This window comes from Balearica regulorum, chromosome 2 (genome assembly GCF_011004875.1).
Source record: "Balearica regulorum gibbericeps isolate bBalReg1 chromosome 2, bBalReg1.pri, whole genome shotgun sequence".
NCBI classification, from domain to species: Eukaryota; Metazoa; Chordata; class Aves; order Gruiformes; family Gruidae; genus Balearica; species Balearica regulorum.
In genome coordinates, this window is record NC_046185.1 from 122375167 (window position 1) to 122402725 (window position 27559).

Here is a 27559-nt window from a genome sequence, read left to right on the forward strand (position 1 = left end):
TGAGAAAATCACCAGAGGTCTTCCAAACAATCATTTGTAACTGTTCCAATCACTATTTGCATGCCCTTTTTAATTTTTTAGCATCCATTCCCTTAGACACATAAACGTACCCAAAAAAAAAGGAGCTAATGCACGCTCCTGATCACATACTGATCAAACAAAGAATACTCTTTTTGAGCAATTCCTCTAAGCACTTTGTGTAGCTTTTATTACAAGCTATTCTTGAATTCCTGCCTTTGACTGCATGGACACCACCAACACAGCTTGTCGCTATCTGACAAGAAACAGCAGCAGAGCCATTCCAACAAAGTTCGAAAATCAAGAAGATACCAGAGCCCAAGAAAATGGCTTGAAATCCTGTTTTCTGAGATCTCAGGAGGAACCTCATGCATTTCGAGGAATTCAGTGTTAAATATACAAAGATGCAAACAAACTCCACACCTTTTCAGAAAGGACTCCTACCCAACACTTCGATATGCCATCCTACTCAGATCCTACAGTCTCGAAGCACCTCTAGCCCTTCCCCAGAGAGCCCAAATTCTCTTTTACCCTCAGATGCACCTCACTGCGTACACTACTCTTCTCCCCTTGCCATCATGCACTTTGCACCAGTGCTCAGGCTCTCTCAAACCCATGTCACTCAGTCTCTTCTCAATGGCACTGCTTGAGGAAAGGTAGCCACTCCTGCAGAAGCACAGCAGCCATTCCCCTGGCTTATTGTCCTTCACTCCAAGTTCATTCTTCTTTTGACTCTGCTTCTGCTCACTGAAACAGGTGTAGCTTTTCAATTCTGCCTGCACAGCTTTCCATGAAAAAAACCCACCTGCCCTGTCTAAAACAATACACTCTGAGTGTCAGACTCCAGAAAGCGCATGGTAAAGAAGCTGGTTTTTTGCCCTCATCTTCCGAGTCTCCTCAAACTAGCCCTTCTTCCTTTGCCCTACCCATTTGACAGTGGTTTTAAAATTCAAGAATGTGGAAGCTGCTTTTAGAAGAAGAGTTTTTTAATTTATGAAAATAATGTTATTGTTTTACTTAACAATAGAACATACAAACATCTAACATCCCGTCGCTGGAAGAAAGTGCAGAAGAAAAGATGAGTGGATAATGATAACTTCCCACAGTGTACCTCTAAGCAAACTGCTGCTTCAGGACTCATCGTGCCAGAGGTTGTATCTGTATCTTTGCGTTAGTCTTTTCGGTCACACAACATTTTGAAAAACGTAACTGAAAACACGTCAATTATTCCTTGCAGCCTGATCACTGTGCAACACTGCTAAAGGGAAACAAATCAAATAAGCTGTTTTCATCAAAAGGCTTTTTTTAACCTTAAAATTTACACTATATATGGATGAAGCACATCCTTGACAGTGGGATCCATGCTAACAGTATCTTAAAAAAAAGTATTTATTACCTTTAAGCAACTATTGCAAAACAACTTTGACAGCACTGATCAAAGCCAGCTTCTCTGTTTCATCATTAGCTTCCTTTAAAAAGAGATGGGCTTGCACAACAATGATTTTGTTCTCAAAGTATCTTCTAGATGTTAAGATAAGGAGACCAATCTGTGCTTTAATAAATAAATACATTAAATCTGAACTGCAGAGGAAGAGAGCAGCTAAATTAACCCCATTGGGGTTCCTGGCTCTGTCGTTTTGCTTGTTTTGTTTGGTTTTGTTTGCTTGTGTGTGATATAAATATTGAAACATTTGGCTCAAAATACTCCTGAGTATACACAGGAGACTTGCAGAGCCAGTTCAGTGTCAAGCAGAGGAAAAGGAGAGCAAATGACATCCCGTCTGCTTATGTAATATTTTTTCCAAAGTTTGCTTCCCACAGTTGGGATTTAAAATAGCATCTTAGCTGCATTATAAAAGCAGAGTTCTAAGTTCACAAGAACCTTATCATTTACCACAAAATGAGTATGTATCAGATAATAAGGAGGAATAAATTAATTCCCCTGTACTAAATTCTAAACCCATCATTACACATTTTTCCACGTACTTTTAATCAACAGGACAAAATATGCCTGCAAATGGAAAATGAAACAGAACGTTCGTCTTTGTCAGACCATTTATTTGTGCTTAGGCAATTTTCCAAACTGCTCAGATAACACGTCAACGGACGTGGGATCACTACCTTATTTGACACAGGATTAAAAAATTTTTCTTCACTTAAAATGCGTGATTAATTGAAAGTATCAGCACCCTAGTTCTACTGTATTGCAAAATGGTGTGCCTATATAACAATGAAACAGGTCTTGTTCTGTGTGCGCTATTCAAAAAGCTTTCAATATTGAGTGAAAAGCTGTTTAAGTGCTCAGACGACTCTCAAGCCATTACAGACTCACTCTTCTCCATCAAGCAAAAAATCATTATTTTGCTTATTCTGGCATCACACCTATGTTATTGCTGATCATAAACAGATACCTGTTAAAGCTATTTTAAGTCAACTTTCATTGAGTTTATTTTCCACAGCACAAACATCCTGTCACTAGGGAAACATCTGTAGGCAGGAATGCAAATTATCAATTATGTCTGGGGAGGCACAAAAGAAAAAAGTGTAAGAATTTGCCTTTGTTTTTCAAAAACTCTGTATTTAAAATATTTCTGAAAACTAGTTCCACAGTTCTGCTAGGCTGAAACAGTTTGGGATTGTTGTTTTTTTTCTCTATTTAGTGTGTTCCCTAAAACCCTCCAAAAATTATCCTTTATTCAGCCACATTTTCCCATTTAGTGCTGATCTGGACTAAAATCCCCACCTCCCAAACAATAAATACTAAGGAACTTCTAAAATCTTCTAGTTCCTAAATATGGTTAAAAAGCTAATGTGAACAGAATTTAAAGCTCTAAGACTAAACAAGCAGAAACTGTTTTAAGTTCTGAGTACCTGGTAAATCAGCAGGGAGAAAGGGCAAATTCCAAAACAATGGAATGCCTATTATAAATGTTTAGAGCTTGTCTAACCAACAAGTAACACTAATATGGGTCAACGTGCACATTCATACAACTAGGGTTATTTCAGTTGTTGTTTCAGTTATTTCTTTATTCTAGTACAAGAGCAGATTATGTCGCATTGGAGGTCTGTTAGAATTTCAGTTCATGCAGTATACAGGTATAATTAATGCTCCAAGTAATTATACTGGTACCATTTTAACTTCCTCAGGCTAAAACTCAGAAGAAAAAAAAAAAGACACAAGAAAACACCCAAAACAACAGATCACCAAAAAGAAAAATTAAACAGTTGTCTAAATTTTGAGGTAACCAGTATCTGTCCAGTCAAATTTCATCTCTCTCATTTCAAGATTCTTTTTGGAACTACAGATGCATGTAACATTTGGATTAATTCAATATCAGAGGCTATTTAGAAAGAAACATTGTATCAAACAATCCCACAAGTTCCTTTCACTTAACTATATATATGTAAACATCCTGCATTTCAAAGTTTGGAGAAAGAGCTATGAGCTAGTTCTAGCTGAAAGAAAAAATAACCCTCCACTGAGCAAAGATTACCAACAATCCTGTGCAGCATAACATGGCAAGGGAAGATACTGACATTGTAATTGTGGATGTACCCCAACAAACTGTGTAACATAAACCAAGTCACTAACTTCTTGGTAAATATACTAGTTATCAAATGGGGATCACAGTTTTAAGTATATATGGTTATTCAGAAAAAAAAATATTCCAGGCAGAAGTCAAGAGTTCCTTGTACAAGAGAAATAATTAAAGAACAACGGCTACAACAAAATCACATATGAAAATACATTTAATAAACTATGTGAAAAGCCCCATTCAGACAAAACCTGACTCATCTTTCTCATGTGGAAACAGGTTAGAAGTTATCAATGTGAAATGACAGACTAGAACTTTAAAAACTTGTTATAAAACTTCTTTTCAATTATCTCTATCTAGCACTCCCAAAAAGAACGTGCTGCTATTGAGAATGCATAAACTTTTTTTTTGTCTTTTAACTCTATTGCTGAGAAGATGTGCTGAGTGGTGATTGCACAAACACAGGACAGCAGTGTTAAATGCCGTTAAATGTGCATTTATTCACTTAGAAAATTTTAAGTACAAAAAACCCCCAACCCTACTGAGTCAACACATTCTGAAAATAAAAGATGAAAGATACAGTTAAAAAACCCCCTGCTAATTTATATTTTAGGGAGATAAGTCACGTATGGACTATAAAATTATCTTTACCATTATAAACTCAATTTTCATAATTAGTTCTGTCCCATAAAGTGGCTCTTCAATCCCAATTGCAAAATTTTCACTTCGATAACAGGCTGTAAACATACTACCTCTCCTTTTTATTAACCATGGCTAATTAACCATCAGCTTGAAAATACATACATCTGTCTTACAGATGGTTTTTTGCAGTTTAAACAAACTAACATTAGTATGCCACTTTGGAATAATATCATTGTTATGCCAGAGTTTTAACATAATACTCACAATTTTAAATGGGAAATAAAAACTTATCAGTTATGGAAAGACAGCTTGAAAAACCATTATTATATGAAACTGCATGAACTTTTCTTTCTATTTTGTTCAACACAAACCCAATCCTGTTCTGAGTAGAACTTTTCACAAACTGATTTTTATCAATATCAGTATGATCACAATACTGAAAGTGGAACTACAGAATGCTTTAATGATTGAATATTAATTTAACCCAATATTTAAAATCACTAATTTTGTAATGAATGCATGGAGGTTTCAATTCAACATACATGATCAATTTGCATCTCAAATTAAATACATTGTCAAAGTGTTGCATAGGAAGATCTGACACAAAGTTACAAAACAATGTTACTTATGAAAGGGTATTGTAATAAATTATTTCCATGAAACAACAAACTTCGACTTTCAGGACTAATTTAAAAGATACATCAGCTAGCTAAATTCACTATACTGCTTCTGTTCAGCAACTCCTACAGTTATTAACGCCATGCGAATTACCTGAATTATGCACTGCACAGTGCCTCATTCGATGATAACGATAACATTTGCCATGTATTTCAGCATTCTAGCCTTCTCCAACTTTGTCTTACAGTAATTTCCTAAGAGTATTGGGATATTTTTAAGCTAGTTATTCCAAGATGACCTTTACAGAATTTGAAGGTCACGGACCCCTGATCCATTTCAAGTTAGATAAGCAAATATATATGATTTACAGTGACTTCTCTCAACTGATATGCATACAGAAGTACTCTCACAACGGATTAGCAGGGATGTTGCCTCTGACAAAGGAGTGGAAACACAAGTGGAAACACGCAGCTAGATCCAGAAAAAGAACTCTGCCTATAGACTTATTGCCAGGGGAAGTGAGCTACGAGTCAATAACGTCAATCACCTTGGGCAGGGGTTCCGTTCTATGGGAAGAAGACAGCATTAGCTGCAGTAAACTGACTAAATCCCAAGTAAGATATTTATACTTATTCCATTATGTAAGTTATATAAATGAGGAATTTCAATTCCTCATTTTCCTTCTACCAATACATGGATTGATGCTTAGCTCTGGTAAAAACAATCATATCCCTCAACTCCAGTTTCCTAACTCACAAATACTGAAATTTAATTTTAATTTAAACCAATTTTAAGAATACATATCATATATCAATTTTTTTAATACAAAATAGAGATGTTCTTATATTGAACACTCTGTTCTGTATGCACACAAGAGATCACATTGTAATTAATTATCAAACTTGGTGATTATAAAATTCACAAAGTGTTTGCATTAGGTTTTTTCCTTCAGTTACATTTTAGTTGATTCAACATATCTGCAGCTAATATTCTAAAATAAACCAGTTTTACCAAGCAACATGGCAATTCACCAGGAAACAAAAACATCATGCAGGGACAAGGCAAATTAGTACCTTCACTTACAATGTGTGAATCCCTCAAGCAGGAAAACCAATTATCAGATAAAAACAGATCAGCACACAGCCAGAATGGCTTCAAGCTCACCAAGGGCTTGAATGAGCAATGACCAAAAAAACTCCAAAAAACACACACAGTGGCAGAAAGTTATATAAAGTTAGGAAAGCATACATTTGGAAGGGGTTGCCAATGCTCTCCGGTAGGCAGGAGGAGGCAGTAACACTGGGATGAAAAAGCACAAATATAAGAAAACCCTTTAGGCAAAGTAACATTCCCCTCATATCTCAGATACAAGAGAAATCTTCAAAGAACGTCCAGCATTCAGGGCATCCAACATTAAAAAGGCTTCTCCTGTGCAAAACAAAGGCAGTGTTTTGCTACGTGTCTTCATAGACAGAGCTCAAACCTAGAGTCAAACGTGCACCAATGCAAAGATTCAAAACCTGAAACCACACCAAAGGATTTCCAGAAGTCAGAGGATGAAGGTTTAGGCTGTTACGGGAATGTCTGGAACTTTGGATTTGGAGGTGGATCAGGACAGAATTTTTATTTGGGAACATATATTTACAACTGGCTAATAAGAAGAAAACTATCAATGTGTTAGAAATTAACACTCAAGGTCTCACAAAACTATATATTCATTAAGAGACACAAATCTAACATTAAATCAGTTCTGGATTTACTTTGCACTTAGAGTAAAATCTTGGCATTAACATTTACAATATTAAATTTATTCTTATTTTTGTTACTAATGTTCAAACTGTAAATGGCAAAAATTAAAAAATGGCTACAGTATGGAATTAATTTACTAGTGTAAATTGCAGCGTATATTTCTGGACAGATTTAGAAAGTTAATAGATGCCTTAAAAATGATGGCAAATTATTAACTGATATGCAAATATGTTTTAATAATTCCAACTAGAAGGGCTTTGATCTAGTCTTGCCTTTCTCCTGCCCTTTGTACAGTTATGCACCTTATGTTCCCTATCTACAAAAAGCTCCCAAGAATTGAAATGACTCATACACACATTTCATTTTGAACTTCTTTTTTTAATTCTCTTTCTCCAAGCAGCTGAGGCTGAGAGCATTGCAAACTCTGTCTCTCTCCAGTTCATGGAAGGAAAGTGTATTAACTCAGTATACAGTAGTGTCAGAAACTGCTGGGAGAACGAAAACCCCAACTAAACAGATTCTGGTTCTTCCCAAAAGCTAGTATTTCTGCAGACTGGAGCTGGTCTGGATTCTTATCCACTCCTACAGTTCTACATTTTCTCCTGCAAGCCACTATGGCACTGTTCTGCTACTTTTCTTCTCTTGGACAAATTGATAAGCTTTCAGATGGCGCAACTCTCCTCAGGAATCAAATCAGGTTCATAAACAATAGAAGGATTTGGCATTTGTCATCTTTTGGTGGATGCAATCAATCCCCGACTACCTCAAAATGCTGAGTCCCTAAAATACATGACCATATGGAATTACCCAATTCCAGCTTGTAATCAGTACTCAAACTGTTCTTTATATGGATTATCCTTGATATAAGGAACACATGGTCTTTTCCTTTCCTCCAGCAAGATGGGATATTGGCCCTTCTGAATCTCTCCCTCTCTCTCTGTTTATTTCACAGCTATTTTGGAGTGGTTTGAGAAGGAATGTTTATGTTGTTATATACTGTGCATAGTTAGGGTCAAACCCCCATCATCTCTTTTATTGAAATGTTCGGAAACAGTTTACATTCCTCTACTCAGTATTTGTAACTCTCTCTTCTGCCCTGAAATACCACCACAGGCATTGCGATAAACAGAACGAGAGGTTATCTAGTTACAGCAGCTTTTCTTAAAACCCTGCACATCCTCTGCAACCATGTAATCCTCAAAGGGCTGATTTTAGTCCTGCTTTACAGTTTCGCTAAAGACATGGATAGTGCTTCACCTCTAACATCATTAGACATTTATTTGTATTTTCTCACTGTAAATCTGACTTTAATGATACTGCATTTCAATAGACAGTTTTGCTGCGCATTAAAACTTCACTTTTTGCTGAAATAAAAGAAAGAGGATATTGTAATTCTCATTTCCTTTTCATAAATTCCAGTTGTCTAAAACAAGGTTTAGACACACGACCCGGCCCTGCACCCTGTATTCATGTGTTTGCTTCTCTCCTCCTAATAAACCTACTGAACCTCTTTCAAACCAGATTAGACTCTCTTCATACATAGCTACTGATACTAAATGCATAAATAGGTAACATACATTCAATACATACTGGTCTTCAAATTATAAGCACATCCCTTTTAAGCTTTTTTAACCATGTCTCAGACATACTTGCTCTTTACAAAGTTGCTGAAATATTTCATACAATGCAAGTACTGTCATTCTTTTTATCCAGAGAGCTAGTGCCAAATAAAAATGTCAGGGATGGAGGGTTACTGTTCTTTGTGCCATGTATTTATATTCAGACTGTTTTTACTCCAAGCAAAGTAGTACCCAACACTTTCTATTTACAGTAAGAAAATTAAAAATCGGTATTTGTATCACAGCAATCTGAGAATTTTAAGAATTCTCACTCTTAGAATATGTTAAAAACACATGGATAATTCTCACTGAGCTAAGTCTAAGAGAAGTGGCATCACCAACAATAATGCAGAATCCAAATAAGCTAGCTTTGCATCAATCAGCTCCAGAGACGATTCCGCAGCTGCCACCGCAACAAGCAGAGGAGCCAGCCAAGAGACCAGAAAAGAAGCCAAAGAAGAGGTCAAGACTCAGGAGCTAGAACTTGGCATCCGGGTCTTACAGCTGTCAGGGACACTCATGAGAGAAGTCTCTGTTGTCTATAGTTTTGGGAAACAGTTGGGAAACAGGAAGAAGGGGGAAAAAAAACCCCCACCACCGAATCTTTATCTACAACTATTAAGAGGCAAGTAAGTGCTGAAAGGCGATACTTGCTAAGCATTTGTTTCATCACAGCATTGTGATACCAAGCCACTGAGAAAATGAGAAAAGTATTATCTGCACAGAAACAGAGTTTTGTAGTGGCGTGGAATGTTAGACTTCCAAGGAGATGGTTTCTTTTGGAAAAGAAATATCAATGACCAAGATGGAAATAAAAACCTAGACAATTACTCTTTTTTTTTGTGTTTCAAAATACAAAATTTTGCCTTCATAGAAGAGGGATACTCTGTGAAACTTTCCTTTAAACTCCTCAATGTGAAATTACTACCAGGAACAGCAAGAACTCTAGTATATAACCAACAGTTTTGTTGCCGAGTTGTATGCACTCCTTATTGAAAAAAAACCAAAACCAAACCAAGGTATCTAGACATTATTGAAAAAATATGAAGTTGCACTGTCTACATTAGGGGTTCAATACTTGCTAATGACAGACACAAAATTCAGAATACAGCTGTACATTTTAAGACTCATTAACTAGAACTTGCAGGATCTGTAAACAAAAGAATAGAATCAAACCAACAACTCTAGTTTTGCAAAAATTAATTTTAAGTGCGTATGCATGCAAAAACCCAAAGCTAGTAGGAGTTTTCAGGAAAGCTGTCTCCACAGATTCTGTGCTGACAAGCCAAGCAACTGCCAAACAATGTTTAAAAACAAAAGAGAGGCTCCTGCAAAGTGCCAAAAGAGATGTTATGTTCTGCCATTACAACTCAGGCTTTATGAAAAGGAAAGTGAGGATACTTGCACCGGGAGTCTCATTGGCATTGTGAATGAGGCACATTCTGTACTAAGCAGATTCCCAAGGAAATATCTCGCATGTTAGTGTGGATTGTAAGAATGAAGAAATGTTCAGCTGCGATGAAAAGCAAAAGAAAGTAGAAACCAAGATAATGCAACTGATGTCAAAAAAAATGCATTGCTCTCTCAGAGAGGTGCTTTGAGTAAAGCTCAAATAAACAGCAAAACTCTTTAAAAGCATGATTTGATGGGAAATTAATTTCTTTTCTCCAATATTTTCTTACTCCTGATCAGCCTCTATATCTAGTTGTGGAGTGAGATACAATCTCTCATTACATTTTCTGAGTTCAGAAAAACTAGGAATATCAAACTGCTAGTTCACAATATTCTTAACTTTGTGGTCTCATCTCCATCTTTTCAATGTCACACTTCTATAGGTGGTGCTTTTCTCCCTTTTTCTCCGATGGTGTGAAGCACAGAAAGCTGTCTCAAGGCAATCTTCTCAAGCACACTTCCCACTGTAATACAAATAAGCCCTCTAGTGGTAAAATAATCGTGAGACTTTCCATATTGAGAGTTTCTATGCACCTCCTCTCCAGAATAAAAATCTTACTCTCACAGTATCTCTTAACTATATTTTAGCCACTAATGACCTATTGCAACCTCTTCTGAAAGCTATTCATTGAAGATGACAAGCTTGCTTTATCTTAATCATGAGCACGTGGTTTGGTTATTAAATATAAGGACAAAAACATAATAATCAACAAAGTATAAAACTAATGTAACACAACGTCACAGAATTCTCCAGATTTTATGAATGTTTAAAAAGTATACTAATACATAGGTAATAAACTCCACCATGCACTAGCATTAATCAAATCCTTTGAGTACCAGAATCAAAAGTGAATGCTTGTGTTCTTTCCATTCTAAGCCGCTGTATCCTTTCCCTTTCTTAAGTGTGTTTATTCTCTGTTTTTAAATAGTAGTCAGTGAACTGAAAACAGAACACCACCAACTCTGACCCATGTTTGTGGCAGGGATTTGCATTATGATTGCCAAATGTTACCAATCCATCAGATATTTTATCTCAAATAGAAACTCAGCTTCAAACACTGCCAGACTTAACACTGTCAAATATTCCTAAATATTATGTTACCATTTCTTAACAGAAGACTAGCGCACTATCTAGTTTTAAAAATAGCTATATTTTAGATTAGCAAGTATGGGTAAAAGCCTCCCATCCACATACTAGTCATCTTTAATGCAGCAATCCAGCAAATTGCTATTGCATCAACAATGGTCCTAAAGGACTGTACACACTAACAGAAATGTGTTTCATAGTTTAGTCATTCTGAATTGGTACATATTTGCACATATTCAGAAGTTCTAATGAAACAGAATTATCTGGTGTTTGGCCAGATCAGAGCTTTCATGATATTTTTCATGGCTCAACAGCACACTGACAGTACTCTGGTGTATTTGCAATCTCCATGCTGTTACAATGAAGGAGACTATGCTGGGAGAGGTCACTAATGACAGAATCACAAAACACTGCTTACCTAGGAACACCTCAGACTTTCTCTCTGTTCCAAGCAGAGGCAAGCACAGGAAACCACGGCACACCATCAGCTCACGGAACAGACCCCTATCTTTTCTCATTGGGATAAACCTGCAGCTACCAAGTAGAATTCTTCAAAAATTCAAGTGCCAGCAAAACTCTATCAACACAAAAAACCCATTAACTTCTTTGCCTACGTAAACCTCTTATGTGTGATTTTTGCCTATCATGCACATGTTTTAACACAGACATGCCCTTGCCTTGATATAACACTAATTGGGTAGAATTCAGAGAACAGTGGCAGAGGATGAATAACACATTCTGCTGTAATTTGTTTGATAGCTGGAAACCAACTTCTAAAAACCAATGTATATTTCTGAAATTCCTTGCAAAACTATTCCCAAATGAAACCATAGTGAAGAAACACATACAACCTCAAATGTGGGCTGAGAAGCAACAATAAAAGTAAACGTAACTACTTTGACAAGATTGATAGTAGCTGTGTCACTCTCACAACACTAAATCAAATTACTGAATAGGGAAGCACACAACTGACTGGAAAAGAAAATCCTTCCAATGGGAATCGTTAGCAACTGTCAAGCTAGAAGGACTATACTGGGGGGGCCTACAAATATCTGTGCTGGATCAGACCCTAGTTCAATAGTTTCATTAACAATTTTGGTGATTGAACAGGAAAATCTGCTTAAGAACTGCACATATGGTATCAAGCAAGGAGAAAGTCAAGCGCTCTGAAGAGCAGGATTAGAACTCAGTGATCCTGAAAAACTAAAGAAACAGTCTTAATGAGCAAGATGAGATTCAATAAAAACAAACACAAATAGCTACACATTGAAAGATGTATAGCACCAATTCAGAAAAAAAAAGGAAGATTCAGTACAAGGTTATTGCAGAAAAGACAAAAAAATTTTGACATGCTAAAAAGAATATCACATACAACATAGGATGTACTTGAACTTTTCTATACTCAGAAGTGATAAAGCCACTTGGTGTCAGGTATCACCAAAAAAAAAAGTCAACCTAGGTAAGAACAAAAACAAGTATTTTGAAATAAAATTACCTGTGAGGAAGAGTTGAAAGATTATTTTAAGTTCAGGCAGTTTAGAAAACAGAAGACAAGGACATCACAGCAGTCTGAAGGTCTCATTAAAGGAAGCAGTGACCAATTATTTTTCTGCACTACAAGTAGCAGTCAGCTTAACTTGTACCTGGGAGATTTTGGTTAAAAGCTTTTTAACTACAAGAATAGAAAGCTCATGCACAGGTTACTCTGGAAGGCTGAAAACCCCCATGTCAGGAACCTCACATCTCCTAGGGCTGGTGAAGATACACACAATCCTGGTTCAGAGCAGGGAAAGAAAAGTTCGCTAAGCTAAACGTAAGGGCAGGATCCACAAAACACTCTGAATCTTCATTCCCCAATCAGCCAGCCTGGAGGAGTGGTTACACTGTACTGCAGCTCCTTCACTTTCAAACAGCCACCCATGTTTTCTCCTGATGAAAAATAGGATAGACAGGAGGAGAACGATGCTCCCATCCTGACTAAGTCAAGCTTTGCCTGACGTAGACACCCAAACACTAGGTAGCACTCTCAGGCTCTCCACCATTTCGACAGTGGTTTTCCAGATGTAGCTATACAGTTTATAGCTATAGACGGTAGCATGCACAAAGAATCTAACGTGAATTTAAGTCTTGACTTTTTTGCAAAAAAAAAAGCTATCATTGCACTATATAAATTGTATACACATGCATAAGAACATGTTCGCATCAGCAGAAATGCATGAATATTATTGAACCAAGGCAATATCTAGACAATGCACTAATGGAAAATGACAAGATAGGAGGCTTCTTTTGTTTGAAATAAGAGTCAAAGTTGTAATTCTCCCAAACTTTAAAAAGAAGCCACAATACAACTTTTTACATATTAGCCACAATTGCTTTGTGCGATCAAAACAAGCATCTGTCTCTTATGTCTTGTAAGATTACACTCCTATCACTTGTTACATCTCTGCAGCTCAGATGTCTTCAGAGGGAAGCTGAGCAAAGCAAGATACAGCTGCAATTATTAATACAATGTGACATTGCAAAGGAAGCTGGATTCCCTCCCCCTTTCTGCTCAGTGTTTCTATTAGAAAGACAATTGTTGCATATAGCTTCCTTAGCTAAAATTTGAGACATATATCATACAGCTGTATGTACTCCTACGCTTCAGCTTTAGAAGACATTTTGCAATGTACAGCTTTTGATCCATTGCTATACAAATTATTTTGTATTTAAACTGTAACTACAGATCTCTGAGTTTAATCTACATTGGTGGGGAGGGGGGCAGGAGGGGAGAGCAAGCTGCCATGACTGTTACTCACTTCACCTTCAGAAACAGGAAGGAAGGGAGAAGACACGGAAAACGGACTAAAGACTCAGCAGATTGAACCTCTCGTTTTAAAGATTTATACCAGAATAATTTTATTATAATACTATAACAGAGTATCCATATGGGGAGGTGCACCCCTAACATTTCTTCTTCAGCAACTGTTACTGTTAACTTCTCTGGGTAGTTAAGGCCTTAGTGTAACCATCACAGAACCTGAGGTTGCTTGGAAAGCCCGAGCAACTTGAACGATTCATAAAAACAGAAAAACAAAATGGTAGAAGGCTCTACCTATACTCAAATTCAGAACCTGCAATTTCAATCACACAGATACAAAGACCATGCAGCTGTCAAAGAACTGCAGTCTCACTACTACCTAGCAAATCAGCACTTACGTTTGGTGCTACCTGTGGCTTTCAAGAAATACACCAAAATAATCCAAACTAGATGCTCTAAAAAGGCAGATTCACTCATTCCTTCTGACATATCCAAAGTCAGTTTTATTTGGTTGTGACAGGACCATCCAAGTTTAGGGAAGACCAATTCATGAACCTATTAATATGCTGGTACCAGTGTCACTTTTCAACCTGCTGTCTCCAGATCCCATTCTCACTATGGGCTGTGCTTTTGACTCTTAAAAGGACAGTTTGCAGTCAAAATTTAAAAGTAATTTCATAGTCTCCTGCAACTACATGGAATGAAACTGAAACAGGAGCACTTACAGGAACACTCTGCAGTCTGGGTTGTGGAGTCCTTATTCACATGCAAGGAGTTAACCCTCCAATACTCCCTATATACACATTTTATGCTTTTTAAAAAGTAATACGCTTTCCCCAGAATTATTTTGTTAAAATGGCACGAAAACCACTGGAAAGATGTCACACTAATACTTATTATATTTTTCCTGCTTGCCCCTGCAGCTCCTATAACTACACAGGAGATAAAGCAAGACTACCAAATGTAACCAAATAAACTAATACTTCAATTTTTTCCAACATACTATTCTTCAAGATGCACTAATAATTTATCTGTTACAAACTACTCCTGGTACAGCCATCTGTTTTAAAATGAAGCCTTTTACAACCTAGAACAAGAAGAAAGTACTTGAATTCAGTAACTATTTGCTAAGCTATAACAGTAAAAATGTAGCTATTTCCTTCAATAAACGGTTTATTCCCATTTCACTGGATTTTAAAACAAGTTTCACTCAGAATTTGCAACAGTTATGAACTTCTGAAAAAAAAATACACTAAGCTGCAGATAAACAAGTATTGCTAACTCTGTATTTCAAGTTTAATAAAAGATACTTTATATTTGATATTGGTTTATCTGTAATCCCTATACCACATGCACACACACGCACACACACTCTCGCACACACACTTACTTATATCTTGCGACAAATCCTCTGCCTAAAACTAACCTTGATCAAACATATTATGGCTTATGAATTCTCAGCAGCTTCTAACTGTATCTCCTTTGTATTATTCATTGTAGAGATTGAGCCGATTATAGGCATGCATTAGAAATCTCCCATGACTTCAAAAGGCTGTTCAAGGTATTAGAATAGAAAGCAGCAGCATACCAGGCGGCTAGCCCACTGCCACAGTTAATGAAAAATCCCTTTGAAAATTACATATCACTCCACTAATTTCTTCTGATCAGAAAAGTTATACTGGAAGGAAGTGTCAATCCAGAATATAAGATAAAAACTCAGTGCAAAAATGAAGTAATTAAGCCTCACTTCTTTTGACATTTACTTTACAGCATGACTCATGACCATCTTCAGCCTGCATTCAATAAAACATTTTCACAGAAACTACTGAAAAATTAACTCTATACTACAGCCTTTCAGTCCAGTACTGCATTTCTTACACAATTTAAGTTCCAAAATCAGTTTTCCATTAAGTGTGCCAGGTGGTTCTCTGTACTTGAAAAACAAAACAAAGCAAGCAAACAAAAAAGAAGGGATTTTTTTTTTTATAAACCCAGATTTTAAAAAGCAAAAACACTTTGGAACTCTTTCTAAAGAAGGTCAGGAGGGGAAAAAAACTGTAGCAACAAATCTAGCTCATTTTTAAAGAGGAGACTGTAGAACTCATGCTGCAAGTTTCCAATAAACAGCTACTAATTACATTTAGAATACTGAGTAGGTGTGCAACAAAGTCTGCAACATGAATACAAAAGTTGATCCAAACCAGAGTGTTAGAAATTACTGCAAAGAAAATTTAATAAAAGAAAAGCAAATTCTTCTGCAATTTTATAAATGGGAAACATGCAAGCAACAACATTAACGTCTCTACGATTCCCTCTCAAGAGCAGTGTTTAATTGACAGTACAGAGGCATCAGCACAGGTATGACTGGCTTTCTCCAGCTATTTGAAGACAGCTTTACTGATCTCCTGTTCTCCATCTCTTCCAACTGCAGCTGCAAACCCCACATTTTCTACCTTTGGATTCTCTTATCTGCTCAGAGCCACTCATTTTCACTCTTAGCCATCTGAGGCTACAAATGACAAATTGGATTTACCTTCCAATGCTACTACACACAGTTGAAAAATCAAATAAACCAACCAAACAAAACATACCACCTCAGACAATGAAGTTATGTAAAACTTTGGAGACAGCAAGAACACCATAATCCCTGCGAAGGAAGGCTTCTAGTAAGAAAGATAGAAAGAAACACTACTGCAAGCTGCATCACAGACTTATAGAAATATGGTTTCTGAATCCTATAGCTCTACCTATTCTCTAAGAAATGCCATTATCTAGGCTTGTGCTGGCAGCTATGGATATCACATTTGCAGAAAATTATTTAAATAATTTGAGAAACTAATACATTATTTACAAAACAAAACAATTCAGTTCCATGAAATGCTACGCCAACCTTGAAATGGTTGTGAAGTCAGGAGGCTTTGAATGTTCATACTCTATCTTGTCATTCAACAATTACTAATCTTAATCAAGTGGAAGGTAAAAAATTAATATTAATAGGTATTAACTTGCCTTTTGTCTGGCAGTTCAACTTCCAACTGCCAGCAAGGAAGCTCTACATCCTGATCAGGCTTGAGGTGGAAATATCATATTTATACATTAAAGGAAACTTCTTTGTGGGAAATACTAAGCTAAGTGGGTTTAAAAAGATATCTGAAAGTCTGATTCTTACAAAGTTCTTTAAAAGGTCTTGTAATTGTCTCCAAAGCTCTGTTCTCTATTCATCTTCCCTTTTGAAGTTTTGTCATTTTGGCAGCCTTGCATAACCCCAGAAGGAACAGAAAAAAAATATTCCTAGTCAGGCTTCTCCTGCTGTTTTTCCAGGCTGACATTTCTGAAGCATTTATTAGCATAGTTAAGGAATCTGCTCTGTTCCAGGAAGAATTCCTAAGGTATCTTCCCCATCCAATCTTCCTAGTATACTCACAGTTTAAAAATACAGTAGTATCTACCAGATAATGTTACATTCATGAGGAATGGCACAATCCCAGAAGACACACCCATTTCTGCTTCTCACTGAAGGGACCCCAACATGAGTTAAAGCATTGCTGTGATCCTGCTTGAAAGTTCAGGTCTTTCAGGTAACAAGCACCTGGTACCTTTGTAGCTCCCTGTTCCTACCACCTGGCTGACAGCAAGAAGACAGTAACCCCTTTTTGCTGTCGTTGTTTCTACTAAGACACCTCCCAGGTTTTCCTTCCAGGTGAGAGGGTTTCCTGTGCCACTTATTTCACACTCACCCTGGCAGTATCCAATTCAGAATTAAAAGTCCTTACACAGAAAATGCAACTGAAAAAAGAGCAGAGAAAAGGTAGAAAAGCCAAAGGTAGAACAAATACACACAATGATTACTTACTAAGCTAAGACTATATTAACATTAGTTGCTTAACTAGCTTCTCACTATAAAATAATAAAAACTTTCGAAAAGGTGGATATGCTATCATATAAAAGCATTGCACACTTTCTAAATGCAGCTCTGACTAGCTCATTTTCAGTAACGAGACAGGTCATTAAAAAGGTTTACACCGCAAATCACCAGATCCTGGGAATTAATTTTGAGGAAGCATGCCCATGTAGTTGGTGGTACAAATACACTCTTCCCTTGGCCTCTGCAGCAGAAAGGATTCTGGCCTAGACAGACCCACGATCTGACCTAGCTCAGCCATGCCTTTGTACGTACCACAAGTTCAATTTGATCAGGAAAATCTGTTTAAAATAATAAAATAGTAAAGCTGTGTTTCATACACCATGTCTGACCTTTACAACCAAGGCATGTATATATTTAAAGATAAACTAACATTCTGAATTGTGTCACCCTAAACTGAGGAATTAAAATTACTGTCAAAATACAATGCTCCAGTTGGGGTAGGCACAGTAGTAAAACATATCAACACATTTCAGTTATCAGGGTTGAAAAACCTGATGCAATACAGTGGTTTCTTGCTCTCCTATGCATTACTACGCATACCCAAATATTTAAAATATTTCAGTGTTTGCACATGGTTTGAACAGCACAATTCATTCATCTGTGTGATTATTCTTCTACTTCCAACACAGCAAAGCTGAGAATATCAAAAAAGGTTGGAGAAAAGAACAGAATATTAGGAGGAACAAACTAAAATGACTAACAAATAGGAAAATGCATAAACACTGTTTTAAATTCTGAGACTTTGAAAAAGCCATTGGACTATAAGATAGATGTTAAGATGCATTTTCATTTCTATACTAGCAGAAAGCCACAAAATACAAACACCAGCTCCAAACTTACTTAGATCTTTGAATTTTGTAATGTTTGTTTTCACACTGACAAGCTTTTGCCATTAATCTCTACTATTTAAAGTGACCAAAAATCTACACTAAATCAGAATTAATATCTCCAAAGAACCAGTAGATGGCAATAAGATGATCTGTGATAAATCTTGATTTTTAAATAAACAAAGTCCATATTAATGTACAACTAGCAAAATTGTATTTTTTTTTTACCTTGTTACCTTGGTCCCAGGAGTCTGGTTCAGCAGCAAGCATTTTATAAAATTTTATACAGACAAATCCGTAAATCCTCCCCCCATCTGAATGGTTAAAACTCTCACTGAGGTGAGGGAAAAAACCAAACCCTGAGAACAATCTGTTCTCCAGTTACTCAGAAGAATAACTTAAAGTATTTGGTAACTTTATATTCTAATAAAACCTAGTTTCAAGAATCTTTTGCAAAGTGCTGTGCATAAAATGCACAGAATTTTGAGTTCATTTTTATTTGTAAAATGTTGTCAAACAGTAAACTAAAGAATCAGTAAACTTTAAGTCTTTATACTACGGTAACCTTAAAAACTTTCTCTAAGTGTTACACCAATGCTATTCAGCATCTTCTGATAATTTTTGTCAGGGTTTCAGCTTGAAATTAAAATGCAAAATGTTTTATGGCTCACAACTGCAAATCTGGGAATAAGATGAATTGCAGTGGCTTACCTGTCTAGCATAGAATATAAAAATCAAATTACTATTGTGTATGATATTAAAAATGAAAACATACACATCAGATTTTTAAAGGAAGACTTCTAGATGTGATTTCTTATGTATATACATATATGTTTGCAGCTGAGGTAGAGGTATTCTTGAACAGAAACAATGTTAATTGAAATCACCAGTGGCTTGGATTAACCTTTTTAACATTCAGAATTAGTAATGTTGCAGAATTATGTATCAATGAACCAAATAATTAACCAATTTCATAAAGTGCATTTTCCCATTTATCTTTCTGTATTTTCTTATTTTCGTCACAAGTGCAAGCACAGATAGGTCTTGCCTAAGATATGTTTTACTAAAATAAAATACCTGATGAGCAAGTTTACTAACTATTTTCTCAAAGAGCTGTAAAGCTGTCAGTAAGGTTTGTACCTTCCCATGAAGCATTTCAGAAACAGAGCCTTAGGTATAACTTTCCATTTAATATTTACTCGTTATAGCTAAATAATCAATTATTTTTTTCCTATACATTTGTGGTGGGTTGACCCTGGCTGGAGGTCACACAAACCCAATACAACATTTAACTTCAAGTCGAATCAAACTATTAGACAAAAATTTAAACCAGACAGAAATTTACTTACTAGTAAATACTACTCTTTACATTTATATCCAAAAACTGAGAAACTACTCAGTTTACACATGAAGTAGCAGTATTCCAACCAAAACCTATAAACAAAACACCTCCATGTAGTATATATGCATACCAGTATGGAAAAAACACACTGCCATAGAAAAGAATCAGCACATGGGAAGACAAATACCTGGAGACTGTTGCCAAAAAAAATTCAGCAGTAAGAAAGTTAGGATTTGTACAATTGCTCCCAGAAATGATCACAATGAATTAAATTAATTGAATTAATTCTCTGATTAAAGAGGAAACAGATTGAGGACAAAGAAAGAATATATACACTGCAACTGGCAGGAAGACAGGAGACAAGCCCATGTGAAAAGCAATCCTTGTTTCTTTAAAAGTGGCACTGGCAACCTGGAGAACATGGACATGAAAAGCTGGAGGGCGTCTATTCGAGGGCCACCAAGATTACCGGGTTGAAGAACCTGACAGACAAAGAAAAGTTGAAGAAAGTGGGTTTTCTCCACCTAGAAAAGAGATGGCTCAGGAGGGTGAGGAGGATCTAATCATGGTCTTCCAATGCCTAATGGGTAGTTTTACAGAAGACAGAGGTGCCCTCTTCACAAGGTTGCACGGTGAAAGGGCTAGAGGCCATAGGCCACAAGTTGCTTCAGGGAATTTTTGTCTTGCCATAAGAAAAAAAAAAACCAACAACAAAACAATTCTTTGCCATGAGAACAATTAAATGATGGAAGAGGTTGCCCAGAGAAATGGTGGGCTTTCCCTCAGTGGAATTACTCAAGCCTCAGTTTAAGCTTAACAAGGCCCTGGATAACCTAATCCAGGGTCCTGCTTTCAACAATCTCCACAAGTCCCTTTCAACCTACACTACTCTATGATTCAGCATGTGAAACACTGCAGCTACTGTATTTTAAAGTAGCGCCTGTCACAAACACAGAAATAATTTAACAAAAATTTAACAGCACAGCTGTTTTGCTTGAACTTTGCACTGTTATAACTCCATTAGTGCCAATGTATTTATACATGTGTAGAAGCTGATGCAGCCTATTTTCCTCCTTTTTTTATTCTGATTTCTTTACTATGTAAAGTTGTCCAATATGTAAGTGTACTTTGCACATCTGCTAAATCGCAAACTCCTGAATTCCACACAAATAAAGCTGTTTGCTCCACACAAGCAGAGCACTGTACCACACAGAACCAAGCCTCATCTCCACCCCACAACAACGCTAGTCATGTACGTTATTGCTAAGAAAAATGCTAACTAGTACTTAAAAAATAAAAATACCCCCCCCCCCCAGCTTTATCAGGAAAGAACAGATAGCACTGAAATACATTGCAAAACATTTAAGGATTTTTTTAAAAGGAAATAAAGGGAAAATACTTTAATTTTGATATAACAAGCCTCCTAAAATTAGTTTTGCTCAGGAAGTGGATCCAAAAGATCTTCAATTCCACTCAGGATGCAGTGCTTACTCATTTCCAAGTTTATCTAGAAAACAAAGTATGATGATGCCTATAACCAGATGATAAATACACCTTCTCATCTACTAGAATCCAAACTGCTTGACTCTGGTAGTGTTTCCCAGTTTCTTTGGCACATTATTTCAGAAACAATTGTCAATTTTACTGCTGAGCTGACTGAGAGTTGGGGCCATGACATGAAGAGTGCTCAGAAGAAGCTCAAAGAGCTCCAACTGTACACCAGGAGGCCTTTGATGAAGAAATACTCTTAATAAAAATTGAACACTAGGAAAAGCAGATGTACCAGGCGACTCTCAACCACTCTGATTTTGCATCAGTTATCGCTTTTAAACATAACACCACTAACTTTTCAGCTTTATTAACAAGCTATGATCCCTGCTTTCCAGCCTTCCATAAACGGACTGGCAGCTCCTCCTCAGCCCTAAAAAACAAAGCTTAAGAAAAGGTTACTTCCCTTATTCCACGCCATACCTCTTACATAACTGACTTTTAGATATAGATAGATATATATATATATATATTTATGGAGATCATGAAGATCTCCTTCAAATTCCTATGAGGACTCCAGGAAATCAAATCCACATGGCCCAATTGTTTAAGCCATGTTTACTACAAATATGCTAATCCTGTCCTTACGCTAAGGTCATCATTTTCATCTACACCAGAGCTGATTACGTTCTTCCTAAAACCGTACTTGTAGATTGTAAGGTCAGATTTTATACTACAGCTATGAAAAGGTGCCTTCATTATTACTTAGTATTTCAAAGCTAATCCCCAAATGCCTCAATGTGACGTAAAACGTCCAGGCTAAGTGCATCTGCATAAAAGCTTTCCATTAGTTTACTACATTTGAGTGCTGGATATACAAGTTACTTTTGGAGATTAGGATACACTCTTGTTAAGCTGTACTTTACAGCTATTCCTTCAAAACACCCCTACTCATGTACTGCTTATAAAAAAAATAAAATCACTAAGTGTTGTACATACAACTGATTTCTTTGGCTCAACTTTCAGAGTAGTCCTGAAACTGATTTAACTAGCATTCTTCAAATTTACGAGAGTCTAAATTAAAAAGAAATAGTCACCAGGAACAAAACTCTTTGTCAGCAATTTTCAAATAAAAATAAAATAGCACTGCAGAATTAAGGTTACACCTTGTTTTAACCCACTCCAACTAGTCACCAATTTCTTTAATTTTCTCAGTTTGTTCAAATCATTGTTAAGAAGTCAGAGGTGATTTGGAACAGTTTCACACAAGCACAGATGCTTGCTTGGAATATCCTACTTTGCACCTGTGGCTCATACCAGAAGTATGTGTCTACGGTTGAGCCTGAACAACTAAACACACTATGGGACATAACTATTTTAAAATTATGTTAATAAAGGCTTATTGTTCCATGCTTTAAGGACTTTCACCTACTTCTTTGTTTGAAAACTGCACTTGCTGCACTCAGTTAGCATCCGCTCATAAGTAAAAGAGGGGAGTTTCATGATTCTGCTCCTAGTTCAAATCATGTTGCCATGGAAGCAGATGTTGGATTGATGAAAATAGGTCAACTGTTCAAAAAAAAAATCACTGTTTTAATGCTTTAAAATATTATTAAATGTTATTATTTTAACACTTACCATTATTTATTATGAAATGCTTAATATTTTATTCTATTTAATTAGCACTTACTTTGCTGATACAATACATATTCCCACCAAAAGTGTAGACAGCAGTAGAGTTAGTGTTAATGAAAAAAAATATTATTTTGCGTAAGTCTGTAAGGGCTGGGTACAGAATGCTTACAAGAATACCACACATGGTTCTTCATTATGTCTGTATGGAGTGATGTCATATGTTGCCATATAAACACATTTCCATTTGAAGAGTATTAGTATTATCTTTAAAAAGTACTCACATTTTTGGAGAAAAAACCCATCAGGATATTGCTAAAACCTGTGCGTGGCTTTGGTAAGAACAGTGCTTTTTCTGTTTACCTTTACATCAGATATATAAATATTTAACTGGAGTCTCAATCACTTCAACCTGATAAAAATATTTAATGACAGCTAAGATTCAAGTAGGCTACCCCATCAGCTGAACATGTGAAAGCATACATAGCCTACTAAAAGAAATTTCTTGTGTTGCTTAACATTTTCACACTGCCTGATGCTGGCAACATTGCATAAACACACCATAAAATTCTCATCTCCATATTAACAAACATGGTAAAGATGCATAGGAATACTGCCAATACATGAGCTTTGTGCTCCTTTCCTAGTTTAGGGATCTTCCTGTAGATGAAGCAATACTTACAGGAGAAAGACTCAGTGCTGCGGACATTACACAAATTTAATCCAGCACAAACCTCCAGCACTGCTGTGTGTCTTCCACATATAGCTGCTTCTGCCCTGCTCCCTTTCACCAGTGAACTGGGTCAGACAGCTTCTCCCAGATCAATTCCCTAATCTGATTCATCATGCACCAGATAAAATAAAGTGCCAGTGTAATGGATAAGATGGGAATAAATACCCAGGAAGCAAAGGTGAAAATAGCCCCATCTCTTTAAGCTGCCATAAATCCATACTGCTGCTGTTCATAGTCCCACAAAATCTAGTAACTTTCCCTTCTTTCTGCCTTTTGTAATCAATGTTTTAACCTAAAATATGTACAACATGACTACTGATAAAAAAATTCATTTCTGTAACTGAGAACACGTTTAACTGTCAACACAATGGAAACTGTCTTCAACAGAAGTGAAAATCATGTTTGCTGTATTCATTTTCATATAGTTTTTGAAATAAAATTTTTTATATATAAAACGTGTTTCACTTTAGAGAACTCTTTTGGACTCCAGAAACTTCATAACTTGTGTTATGAAACTTCTTGCAAGACCATACGACCTGAGCTATTCTCTGACTCTTAAAAATAACCAAAAAAAACAAACCCACACCCATGAAGTGGTTAAATATTGCTTAAAACGTTCTGAAAGACTGTCCCTCAGGAGACTGCAAAAGTTTTAAATTTCACATTGAACAGTTTTGGAATTGTTTATAACCAACAACATTCCAAAAATCACATGGCATGTTATGCTGCAGAGAAGTACTATAAGACTCACATGTTGGTTTTGTGTCTTTGTTTTTTCTCAGACAATAAATTATTTGTAATAACACAAAAACAGCCCCCCCCAAATCAACCCAGCATACTTAAAAGTATCAAGCATACTGGATACTTGAAATCAAAACTATTTTTTAAATATACCTTTTCTGACAAGTACATTAAGGGTTATTTTGGGTTTTTTTTTTTTTTACTAAGAACAACAGCAAGAGAAAACTTGACTTTTCTTTAACCAAGTGGGTGCCTTTCCTCTCCTCTGGCTCACCCAGCATTAAACTCCATCAGTCCCTTTGTACAATGTAGTTAACTACAGATTGGTGGTCTTCACCAAAGTTGCTTCTTAGTATAAGACAATATTTTTGCCTTTCCTTCCCTCAGTACTAATTTACCTTTTCTCTTCAAACTTTCTTCCCTTTATTTTCTTTATTTGCTTTTCCACAGTATTTTCAGATAATTTGAGATACACTGTTAAAAAGGATTTCCAATACGTAACTACCATGCTGCAATTCCTGTCATTTAAAGGATCGCATAAAAGCGGAACTTAAATTTAGAAAGAAAAATACTGGTATTCTCCTATGGCATACCAAGAAACAGAGGCCTGCCTAGAGATCACGTAGCCAGCTTCACATTAAAACAGGTAAGATGGGAATAAATACCCAGGAAGCAAAGGCGAAAATAGCCCCATCTCTTTAAGCCACCATAAATCCATACTGCTTATATTTAGTCATACAGCTTTCATAATATGATCTCTCTGGATATATTGTCTAGTAATGAACTACAGCATTACATTTAAATTGCCAAATTAGTTTTATATTAAAATACCTCACTGAGGTTAATGCAAATGTTCACACACGCATAATAGAATACATCAGGCTGTCTGTAGATTCAAACTTCAGTAAACCAGGTGACACTCTGCAAACTTTAAGGCTTTGAAAATAAAACTTAAAGCAAGCTCATAATTCATTACATAACCCATAACACCTGTAAAAACAAAGTACATGCTCCACCGTATGGTAATGCGATCTAACAACCCAGACTTTTTGCCACAAGAAAAGTAATCCAATTCCTAAAAGCCAAAATAGCATAAAGTTGAAAGTCAAGGCAATGCAATGTAAGAAAGCTCCAAAGAAAGATATGTCAGGGCAAAGTCCTACAATCTCAGTTAGTATATAAGATGCCTATAGTCATCCCTCATTCCCTGAAAAAGAGTGACACTCAAGTGTTCACTACATAGAATTAGGAAAAGATGAAACCCAAATAGTGTTACAATCACTAGTATCATGACTGTAAATACATACTTGTTTCCGATAAAGCACAGAGGAAATATCCACGAAGATTATGTAGGAGGTCCTTATAAGACATGGGGTCACAAATCAAGTAGAGAAACATCCAGTTCACAAAAATACGGTTATTTTGCTTCTTGAAATAGCACTATTAAATTCTTGAAATACATGAAGCAATAAATACACAGTGTCTTGCAAGCGTATGGAAAAGTATAGCAACAACATTCACAGTACATGAAAACACAGAGAAAAAAAAGAAAGAAATCAAGACGCAAGACTTTGAAACACTTCTTTGGTAGGGAAATCTTCATTTCTTTTTAGTATATGGAGGGGGAAAAAAAATCTACTTCCTGGTATTATTTCCACTGTTGTTCACATTTGCTACAAAACCACATGCACTGTTTGAAGGCAGGCTTACCTCTACCAATGCCACAGTCAGAATAAGGTCCATTTTTGAGTCTGGAAAAAGGGCATTCACTTGTGGAGACATTCCAATCAGTATGCAATTAGTGACTACTGATATTACACTCATAGTTTCAAAAGCCAACTGAAATAAAACACAAATATATTCACAGTTATGACCATTACCTCTAATTTCCCAGTCCCCAAATTGCTCTGGGCAATACGTCTCTCCATTACATCCTCAGAAGACCCATTATTTTAACTTTTTATTTTCCTTCATCTTTTGAATTCTACGACATAAGACTTGTTTGGCAAGCAGTCCAGACTTCATCAGCTCTAAGAACAGGCAAGCACAAGACCACAACAAGGTTTGCAATACCACAATGACCATCTGGTAACCCTGATTTTTTCCCTAATTTGATTTCTCTACGTGTGTGTATGCATGTTTGCTGTGACGAAGTTAAACGCTATTCTTCCGCAATTCCGTAGTACTGTAAAGACCTTAAGAAGTTATTTACAGACCACTAACATCCGAGATGTAGGTAATGCCAGATCACTTCCTGAAAAATTTGGAATAATCCTAAAGCAGAAAAGTGGAAAAGAAAGCAGCCTTATGCCTGGTATCTTCATAAATCATAATCTGAACACATAAAAGATTATGCACTCATCTACAGTTGTACTCCCAAATATAAATTTCTTTCAGGATAAAGGAAAAAATGCAAAACTCCTAGAGGAACTAGAACTTTTGGAGGTTTTATCTAAACATTAAGTAATAGGAAAATATAAGGATGGTTCAGAATGCTTTTCTTAAATCACAACCAGTTATACAAGCTGAAATTTATTCAAAGATTTACATTTAAACACATGCAATTGCACAAGTCTAAGAAGCTGTTGCCTACAGAGCTCCCACAAAATGCCTGAAAATATTACTACAGCATGACAATAACTTTCACAACATAATGGTTACTTATTCCAAGGTCCTCTCTGGAATGAGAAAGACTGATATAGAACAGTAGCAATTGTCACAATGAATTAGCAGAAGTAACTTTCTCCTTGACAACAAGCTGGTGACTCAGCTTACCTGATAAAATAATTCCAGTATTCCTTTAACAGAAATCTTTCAGCCAATGCTCTAACTTCCCACATGAAACAGATAACTATATTTTTAAGTCATTATTTTTAATTCAAAAAGCAAATTCAATTCCACTATTAGTTAAAAACCTACACTATTTATTAAAAACCAAACCAATATGACTGTACTGTGTTACGCTTTTTCAGCCTACTCCCTAGATTGAAATAAACTATTCTAGCACAACCAAATGCCATTAATATACCTGCAGGTATGCTTGGGACTTATGACCACAGCCTCATTTGTTTGGTGGACATACCACTGGTCAAAGCAGCTATGCCATTAGGGTGTCGGCAGCATAGATTTGGACTGAGAAAATGCATCAAATGTTAAAATGCAATCAGATTATAATTTACACATTTTAATTACATAATATTAAAAGACTTCCCCTATAAGTCCACTTCATTAATACCAATGTACGTGTCTAAAGAACACCACTCAGACTATTTGGTTTGCACGTTTGTACAGGATGTTCCATTTGAGGTTTCTTGATTTCATTTCCCGTCTCCCACTTCTTTCATTTGGTA

The 27559-nt window shown here is 36.2% G+C and overlaps 1 protein-coding gene across 4 annotated transcripts in view; it reads right to left on the reverse strand.

Moving 5' to 3' along the window:
* The window catches only part of ANO10 (anoctamin 10), a 126461-nt gene that overhangs the window by 78772 nt on the left and 20130 nt on the right, over positions 1-27559 (reverse strand). For all 4 annotated transcript variants that reach the window (XM_075745716.1, XM_075745715.1, XM_075745713.1 and 1 more), the window contains one exon: positions 25920-26048. In XM_075745716.1, the coding sequence (XP_075601831.1) occupies positions 25920-26048 (129 nt within the window). The remainder of the gene's footprint in view (positions 1-25919; positions 26049-27559) is intronic.